This window comes from Sodiomyces alkalinus (genome assembly GCF_003711515.1).
Source record: "Sodiomyces alkalinus F11 unplaced genomic scaffold SODALscaffold_2, whole genome shotgun sequence".
Lineage (NCBI taxonomy): Eukaryota > Fungi > Ascomycota > Sordariomycetes > Glomerellales > Plectosphaerellaceae > Sodiomyces > Sodiomyces alkalinus.
The window spans coordinates 5,091,993-5,100,808 of record NW_021167080.1 but is presented as its reverse complement, the minus strand read 5'-3'; the positions used below and the strand labels follow the sequence as shown (position 1 = coordinate 5,100,808).

Here is an 8,816-nt window from a genome sequence, read left to right as displayed (position 1 = left end):
TGAGCATCTTTGACTCGGAAGCACTCACAATAGACCCATGATGTGAGTTTGGGGCGTGTACAGTTGGAGCGGAGAGTTGGGATGCAAGGAGGCGAGACCAGGATAAGGCGAATGCCAATAGCCTGGAGTGGTAAGATTGTCTTTGAAAATCAAATATGAACAAGGCCGGAAGAAACAGGAGTGGTTCAAGAAACGAGCATCGAGGGGGGGTTGGTGGGATTGTAGAACCAGATGTGTCAAGTTCGTATCGGAGCCGCAGAGCTAGTCTTGTTAGCCAAGATGTTCCGCGTTGTGTTTGTACGAGGTGAGAGTCTTCGGTGAGAGTCTCCGGTGAGCTTCTCCGGCGAGCGTGATGGGGGTGATGGGGTAATGGAGCGATGCAGTGATCCAGTGAAAGGAGTCGTGTGAGTTACATCCGGAAAAATGCACGACGACTGACTCAATCGAGGGCAAGATGAGACGGAGAGGCCCGGAGGGGCGGGTGAGACCAGACAGGAGACTGATTTCTCGAAGATGTCCGTCCTGTGCTGTCCAGGATGAAGAGTCGTCCGACAGGTGTCCGACAGTTGTCCGACTTTTCTTTACCCCGCAGACTCGCAGACTCGCAGACTCGGGAACCGAAGGAAGGGCGTAAAGTGACCTATGTCTGTATATATCCCAGGTCGAACGCGTCGGTCAGGAGAACAGAGCTGCGCCCCTCTCTTTCGTCGCTCGAAGCTATTGACGAAGGAGATGTCGGTCCATCCCGCGCAGCGGCGGGGGAAACTAGAATGATGAATGATTGGCGATTTGAGGCAGGGGTCGGGTCCTGAATGACGCAAGAAGGGACACGCGCTGTCAAAGGTGCAGTTAATTGACGGTGGAGCTTGGCGCGGGTGTTGGAGGTCGGTGCGTTTTCGAGGTGAGCGAAGGCAGCGAAGGCATAGGCTGGATAAGAGTGAGCTAGCGATGGCACAATCCTTTTGGAGTCTACACGATGAAAGAATGGAAATGAGGCTCTGAACTATGAGAGATAAAAAATTGGTGGAGCATCGGGATACATGGTTCTTAAAAAAAGGGAACCGAAAAAAAAAGAGGTAAAAAAAGTTTCCCAGTTCCGTCCGGGAACGTGGGGTTAGCTCGACGCCCCAGTTGGGTTCTGCTTAGAAATCACATCATCATATCATGGTCTGGGTCCTTCTACTTCGTATCCTCGGGTCTCTTCGCACCTTAATATAACCAGCCTACGGATAGATTCAGGGGTTGCCAGGGTTTTGCTTACGGATACTCTGACAATTAGGGATGGGCATCCGTAGATTGATAATATAGAAAATGCGGGAAACGAGGGAAATGCGGGAAATGCGGGAAATGCGGATGTAAGACTGCCTTCAATGTGACGCCAGAGTACAATGTACTTTACTTCTAAGATGGGAAATTCCGACGTAAACCGACACCTGAATCGAGAGCCAGCATCCCGAAGGTCAAAGTCCGTGCCCGTCGGTCCTCATTACCACAACTTCACAAAGTAATTAGAACGGTTCCTGACATACCAGGATACTTGGGTTCTAGACAGTAAGTACGTAGGGCATACATTCAATTTTTCGAGCTCGCACGATAGAACTCACGGTAGACCCTCCTCCGTGAACTTGACGTCGCCTTGACTTACATCTGGATACACGTCAAAGCGCCGTTGCGTCGTCAATGGAATGTTACGGCGCACCTCCTCGATCTTGCCATTGTCGAGCCCCCACGAGACAATGGCTTCCTTTTCCTCCGCCTCGACCACCACCTCCGCCAACGGATCGACGATCATGCTATGGCCCCAGGCGTGGTAGGGCCCGCTCACATCCCGCGCGGGACTGCACAGCGCCACGTAGACCTGGTTGTCGACAGCCCGGCCCTGCGCGAGGAGCTTCCAGTGCATGGGCCCCGTCGTGAGGTTGAACGCCCCCGGGTACACGAGCGCGAAGCAGCCCTTGCGCGCCGCGATGGCCGCCAGCTCGGGGAACCGCACGTCATAGCAAATGGCCACGCCGATGCGCCCGTAGTCGGGCAGGTCGACGACCGTCACCTTGTTGCCCGGGCTCAGCACGTCCGACTCGCGGAACGTGATCTTGCCGGGGATGTCGATGTCGAAGAGGTGCACCTTGCGGTGCGTCGCCAGCAGCCGCCCGCGCCGGTCGAACGTCAGGCTGGTGTTGTAGTACCGGTCCGGCACCTGCGGGTCGCGCTCCGGGATCGACCCCCCGACCAGGTACGCCCCGGCCTCGGCGGCCATGGCCGACAGCGCGTGGAACGACGGGGACTGGTCCCGCGGGGGAGGGGACGGGAGGAGCGTCTCGGCGTAGCGCGGGAAGAAGTCGCAGCCGTACGGCGAGTTGAAGCACTCGGGCAGTACGATGATGCCGGCCCCGGCCTGCGCCGCCTCGAGCACCTTGCTGCGCGCGTGTTCGAGGTTGGCCTGCTTGTCGCTGCCAGCCGCGAGCTGGATGCAGGCCAGTTTAACGGGTTTTTTGAGCACCGGCGACGGTGAAGCGAGGGAGGAGGCCATTGCGCGGAACGGGACAAATCGGTGAGCGGGGTGCCGGAGAGAGCGAGACAGAACTGATAATGTTTTGAGGGCGTTACGCATCGCTGGAAATGGTCTAGCCGAGAGGTGGAGAGGGGAAGACGGGGGTCTTGAAGCCTGATCCCGTCTTAATTCATCAAATGGTCTATGATCTGACCAGGGCATATGTTAAGTTGGAGTGTGGTGGTTGAACTTGTGTCGAGTTCCGGTGTGATACAATTACGCACTGTACGTAATCAAGATGTGGGGTTGGGTTGGAGCTGCACGTGTATACAGACCTACAACGTACGTACCTGTACGCACTAAAATCCCCGTGTTCATGGAGTGCGTCACTGAAACCGAGGCACATTCACATGTCACAACGGGCAGGCAGCCCAGGGACAAAACGACCTTCCTACCTTACCCTTTACTACTCGATCCTTTTCGGACTCCGAGGAGCCACGAGCTTCTGGCAGCCCACGTCGCCATTTCCATTATTTGCATATAACTAGCGCAACCCCCCGGTCGCTTGACACCCCGTCAGCACTTCTGCTACCTAATTCTCCGCTTGTCGTATTTCTTCCACCCAAAACCCAAAACCAGACTTTCGCATCTTCCCGTCTGCCTTGTTCCAATTCCCTTGCTTCAACAAGAACAACATCAACAACAACAACAACAGCAGCAGCATCACGCCATGTCTCTCAAGAGCGGTAAGTAGCCGCGACACCGAAATTTCCCCAACTTCCTCCGTCCTCCGCTCGGCTGACTCCTTTGCCCGCAGACAAGTTCCCTTCCTCGGCCGCCTTCGACGCCATTAACGATGCGCTAAACTCCAGCGACGCCGAACGGAAAGCCGCCATCAAGCAGGGCAAGGCTGTTTTTGCCTTTACCCTGAAGAACCAGGCTGGCGAGACCGAGAGCTGGCATATCGATCTCAAGGAGACCGGCAAGGTCGACAAGGGTCTTGGAAACAACCCTACTGGTAAGTCTAGTCGCCGTTCTCCTCTTTAATTGCTACATTCACAAGGGGAAGGCGAAGGAAGATATATCCAGCGTCATCATCCATTTATGACTTGTTTTACCTACCTACTCGGACTTTCCGCGTCTTCCCCCGCATGCGCTTATACATCTCCTCGCAGTCACCCTCACGCTATCCGATGCCGACTTTGGTGCCCTTGTCGCTGGCAAGGCCAACGCACAGAGGCTATTCATGTCGGGCAAGCTCAAGATCAAGGGCGATGCCATGAAGGCGACCAAGATGGAGCCTATCCTCAAGAAGGCTCAGACCAAGGCCAAGCTATAGACAACACGTAGAGTGATACGGGAGAGGGGGGCAGAGAAGGGAGGTGGAGGGCGCATACAAACTGTTGGAAATACCCCTGTACAATGAGGTTTTTCTTTAGACGTGAATTTTTATCTACCTATTTATGTTGCATTAATCTGCCTATGGTTTTGTTCGCTTCGGAATATTCAGTTCTGCATGTTGTCCCTGAGAGAAAAACTACTGCCATCGCGTCTTCGCTATTTAATAGATCACCTCGACGAAACAGTGCATATATGCAAAAGCGTTTCATCACAATCCATTGGTTTATCGCCGGATTCACAGGTACCTATACGGAGGTATATGTACAGAGTATAACGCATCGGGAAAACTTTCATGCGGCTGACCAACCAAGGTTTTCGTGCAGGGTAGTTGCCTCAGGCGCCCTTACCTGGAGCTAGAAGTGGGGCATCCTTCTCCCTTGTTCCTGCTTTTTCTTTCCCTCAATAGCCCCCCGACAAGCGACAAGGGAAGAGGGAGAAAAAAAAAAGAAACACCTAACACACAACCTGCAATCTCGTCGTCACGACGACAACACGGTCCACATTGAAACGTCTCCTCGACCACTTCATCCATCGGCGTCGAAGTCGCCGTGTAGTCAAACGTCTCGATGTTGGCACGCTGCTGATTGCACGGGCCCTTTTTCTTGTCTTCCTGTCGACTCTACTTCCCTTCCTTCCGCTCTTTGTTGTCACCGAGTGTGTCCTCGTCGCCTCTTGCCCACTCGTGGTGACGCGAACCCTCTGAGTCCTCTACACTTCGATCTCATCGAAACTTCTACTTCACTTAATCCATCACGACTTCATCTCTATTCTTCTCCTTTTCTTCTTCTTTTCTTCTTCCTTTTTCATCGACTTCCCTTCATAGCAGTTCGTTGCCGTGCTTTCCGCGATGGAACAGAACGGCACGCCTCGTGCGCGTCCGCACTTCAAATTCGCGAATCGCACCTACCAAGGATCACCGCTGAATCCCAATAAGCGCCTCGGCACTCCCCAGACAGCTCCTTCGCGCAAATCCATCGTCGCGGATAACCTGGCGTCAAGCACGATGAACTCATCTTCCATCTCATCCTCCCGGAACTTGTTCCGCACCTCGTCCATTGGCAGCAACTCCGCCGCTCCCTTCTCACCCAAGTTGCCCGCCGAAACCAAAACCAAGATTTTTGCCCCTGGGACCACGCCGCAATCCCAGCGCGTCTACCGGGAAGTCACTGCCCAGGCAACCCCCCGGGGGATGATGCGGTCTACCTCTGCTGAACTCTTCACCATGCGCATCCCTTCCCCCCCGCCCGAGCTCAGCGGCGAGGCTTTGGCCAAGAAGATCCCCCCCGAACTCGATGCGAAGGGTACCGTCTATGCCGACCAGTTCCTGGGCCACCTTGTGCCTCCCGAGTACGACGACTTGCAGCGACGCCAGCTCTTCTGTATCCTCGATTTACGCCGCCTCAAGCATTCGGCCAACGAAGTATTTGCTAAGAAGGATTGGAAGTTGAATATCATGAACTTCGCCAAAGAGTTCGAGAAAAGTCGGAGCCTTATCATGCTGCGCTATGGCCTCTATGAATTCAAGAACGTAAAGCCGTCAAACGACGTCCTTCGGAAATGGAGAGCTGCCCATGGTCTCCCAGACCCAGAAGCGGGCAAGCAAGCTCCCGATACGCCCTCCAGGCCGAGTACCTCGACGAAACGCAAGGCGGAAGAGGAACTGGCCTCGTCGGAGAACTCCGTCCTGTCGATCACCTCGCTCAACAAAAACAAGAAGCGCGCCATGGAGCGCGACGAGACTGCTGCTGCCACTCCTGCCCCCGCCAGCAACAAGAGGAAGGCTTCGACCAGTGAGGAACCGGACGAGAACATGCCGTCCAAGATGGCCAAGTCGACCCCCTCTGCTACCAAGGCGCTGTTTGAGAAGGCCTTCAACAACAAATCCTCCGCCAGCTCGGCCATAGCCAAGCCTGCGCAAGTTTCCGACTCGGTCGCGAATCCCAACCCTTTCTCCACTTTTGGCACTGCCTCCTCCTCCTCCTCCCAGTCGGTGAACGATGGCCCCGCGCGTTCCGTGTTTGATACTTTGAAGCCGCCTCAGAACGCCGGCAACATCTTTGGCTACCTCTCCGACAACAGCGCGAAGAATAGTGGCGTGGACGCAGACGCGGAGAGTGAATCCGATTCGGATGGAGAAGCCGATACCCAGGATACTGGCCTGCAGAGCGACGAGCCGAGCGTGGCTGCTAGTGGCAGGGCCGATACCCCTTCCTCGCTTCCTGCTGGCAACCTTTTCGGATCCCAGAAGCCCTTGCTGCCTCCCGCACCATCTACGGCTGATGCGTCGAGAGAGTCCACTCCTGGCCGGAGTCTGTTCGACCGGGTTGCGAAAGGCAGTGACGGTCAGCCTCTCCGAGCTGCTTCTGATGAAGCGACTCAGACGGATGATGCCGCAGGGTCCGGTGGTGAGTCGAAGGCTGCGGGCGCCGACAAGACGGCTACAACGATACCGCCCGTCAACGCGACGTGGAACCCAAGCACGCCCATCAAGTTCGGCACCGGTGCTGCCAGTTCCAGCAGTCTCTTCGGCTCTTCCGGTACGGCCACTGGAAACTCTCTTTTCGGCCCGAAGTCGACCTCCACACCTGCCGCGGCCAACGTTTTCGGCGCCCCTAAACCAGAGGAGAAACCTCGGGACAAAACGGAGGAGAAGCCCCAGGAGAGACAGGCCGAGAATAAGTCTACATCCGCGAAACCCGGACAAGAGGCGGACAAGTCGGGAGAGTCTGATAAGGAGAATGAGTCTCAGCCGACGAAGCCCTTGTTTGGCGGGTTCACACCCAAGCCGTCCGAACCTTCGACGACAACCTCGTCACTGTTCCAGCCGAAACCTGCTGCCGCCGATTCGTCTTCCACGGTCGTCGCATCTCCCTTTTCTTTCGGCGCACCCAAGTCCGAGAACGAATCCAAGCCTGCGTCTGATTCGGCCCTGAAGTCTGCCGCGCCTACTTTCTCCTTCGGCGCGTCCAAACCAGAGGAGTCGAAGCCCTCTTCAGCATCGGCGCCCAGTTTATTCGGTGCGGATAATAAGCCAAAGGATTCGCTTTTTGGAGCCACCAAGCCTGCCGACTCCTCAAAGCCCGCCACGAGTGAGGCGAACAAGCCCGCGAGTCTTTTTGGCACGAGTTCCACAACCACTCCTTCGAACCTCTTCGGCTCGGCAAGTCAGCCGGCAAGTGGAGCTGGAGCTGGAGCTGGAGCTTCCAACATCTTCGGCAACGCGAACGCTGCCGCTTCGCAACCTTCCGATAGTGCTGCTGCGACTAACAACGGGGCGTCAAACCCGTTTGGCAATCCGTCCACCCCTCCAAGCTTCAACGTTGGGCCTGCAACAACGTCTTTCACTTTCGGTGGCGATAAGCCCAGCCAGCCTGCAGCCTCTACATCAGAAACCCCCAAGCCGCTCTTTGGCGGCGTTACTTCAACCCCCATTGCACCTCCCCCCGCGGGGAACGCGCTCTTCGGCGGTAGTCCCATGAAGCAGGACGACAAGCCGGCCGAGCCGCCGGCAAAGAAGCTCTTCGGTGGTCCTACGACTGAGAAGCCGTCCGCGTCGTTCGGCTTCGGCGCGTCGCAGAATGCCCCTTCTTCCAACCTGTTTGGAGCCTCAAGCAGTTCATCCCAACCCAGTGGACAGGGTCTCGGCAGTACCTCCTTCACGTTTACAACTGGCACGGGGAATAGTGACCAGTCCTTTAGCAACCCGTTCACGTTCGGCAGCGGCTCGGCCGCTCTTAGCAGCACGGCCGCACCCGCAGGTGGTGTTTTCAACTTTGGCGCTAGCTCGTCAGCACCAACCTTTGGGGCTTCCACGTCTTCCACGCCCTTCCAGTTCGGTTCCAGCTCCTCCCAACCCACTGCCCAGCCTGGCACGTCGACTGGGTCTTCGTCTTCCCTCTTCGCCTTCGGTGCAAACGCGTCCTCTAACCCAACTTCCTTCACCAACTCCCAACCCCAGAACCAGTCGGACAATATCTTCGCGCCCAAGCCTACGCAGCCCGGTGGCTCCATCTTCGGCGGAAACCTGCAGCCGCCCGCAGGGGGCGCGTCTACTACAGGTACCAACTCACCCTTCAATCTTGGCGGGGCGTCTAGCTTAGCCACGACGCCAGCCACCGGAACACCCGAGCCGACCGCTGACCGAGAGAAGACATCAGCAAACGCCCCATCAGCCGGCCGGGAAGCGCCTGGCGCCGCGGACGCGGGCGACGACCCTGAAGAGAAGCCCCATGAGCAGGTCACCCTGACGCAAGGCGGACCCGGCGAGGAAGACGAGACAGCTGTGCATGAAGTGCGATCCAAGGTGCTCAAGTTCGTAACCGCCAGCGAGGCGGCCGAAGACAGCGGAGACGAAGACAAGAACAAAAGCAAGAGCCCTTGGGTCACCCGGGGCATCGGACCTTTCCGCCTGCTGAAGCACAACACGTCGGGTGCTGTTCGCATGTTGGTGCGTGCCGAACCCCGCGGGCACGTGGTCCTCAACCGCGCTCTGCTCCCCAACATAACGTACAAGAACGACGGCAAATACGTCAAACTGGTGACGTCGAACGAGAAGGGTGATGGCGTGGAAACGTATATGGTGCAGGTCAAGAATGCCGAGGTAGCTAAAGAGCTGGCCGAGGTGTTGGAGAAATATAAGGGTGGTAAGAGTGGCAAATGAGCGTGATGCCAGCGTCCTTCTTTTCCAGTCCTATTTATCGTATTGTAATCAGTTGGCGAGCCCCCCTTCTTTTTTTTTTTTTTTTTTCCTTTCTTTTCTTTTTATTACCTCTTACCTCACACATCTCCTTTCCCTCCCCCCTTACCTCACGGAATTGAAGGGTATTCTTTCTCTTGGGATTTTGTGGACTGCCGTCTCTACACTGACTGGCGGTTAGTCTCTTTATAGATAGCCTGGATGCATGGATGGGATTAGCATCATCGG

The 8,816-nt window shown here is 56.2% G+C and overlaps 4 protein-coding genes across 4 annotated transcripts in view; 2 read left to right on the top strand and 2 right to left on the bottom strand.

Moving 5' to 3' along the window:
* SODALDRAFT_338731 (glutamate-cysteine ligase) overlaps positions 1 to 39 on the bottom strand; it is a gene marked incomplete at both ends in the record, with an annotated part of 2,709 nt that extends 2,670 nt beyond the window's left edge. The window contains one exon of the mRNA XM_028612802.1: positions 29 to 39. Within this exon, the coding sequence (XP_028469184.1) occupies positions 29 to 39 (11 nt within the window). The remainder of the gene's footprint in view (positions 1 to 28) is intronic.
* A 1,205-nt stretch (positions 40 to 1,244) lies between these two features.
* Positions 1,245 to 2,777, bottom strand: SODALDRAFT_331101 (carbon-nitrogen hydrolase). Its single transcript, XM_028611373.1, has one exon. It carries the CDS (start codon positions 2,528 to 2,530, stop codon positions 1,601 to 1,603), a length of 930 nt encoding a protein of 309 aa, XP_028469183.1. The 5' UTR covers positions 2,531 to 2,777; the 3' UTR covers positions 1,245 to 1,600.
* Positions 2,778 to 2,909: 132 nt separating this feature from the next.
* Positions 2,910 to 4,070, top strand: SODALDRAFT_331099 (sterol-binding-like protein). Its single transcript, XM_028611372.1, has 3 exons — positions 2,910 to 3,237; positions 3,309 to 3,509; positions 3,667 to 4,070. The coding sequence occupies exons 1-3, from the start codon at positions 3,222 to 3,224 to the stop codon at positions 3,828 to 3,830; spliced, it is 381 nt and encodes a 126-aa protein (XP_028469182.1). The 5' UTR covers positions 2,910 to 3,221; the 3' UTR covers positions 3,831 to 4,070.
* Positions 4,071 to 4,184: 114 nt separating this feature from the next.
* Positions 4,185 to 8,552, top strand: SODALDRAFT_357411 (hypothetical protein; the record flags this gene model as incomplete). Its single annotated transcript, XM_028614003.1, has 3 exons — positions 4,185 to 4,209; positions 4,447 to 4,577; positions 4,716 to 8,552. The coding sequence occupies 3 exons, from the start codon at positions 4,185 to 4,187 to the stop codon at positions 8,550 to 8,552; spliced, it is 3,993 nt and encodes a 1,330-aa protein (XP_028469181.1).
* Between the last annotated feature and the right edge of the window lie 264 nt (positions 8,553 to 8,816).

Excerpts from the sequence above, each read along its gene's own strand:
- SODALDRAFT_331101 (XM_028611373.1), bottom strand. The coding sequence starts at position 2,530 with ATGGCCTCCTCCCTCGCTTCACCGTCGCCGGTGCTCAAAAAACCCGTT.
- SODALDRAFT_331099 (XM_028611372.1), top strand. Across the intron at positions 3,510-3,666 it reads TCTTGGAAACAACCCTACTG|TCACCCTCACGCTATCCGAT; the intron begins GTAAGTCTAGTC and ends ATCTCCTCGCAG.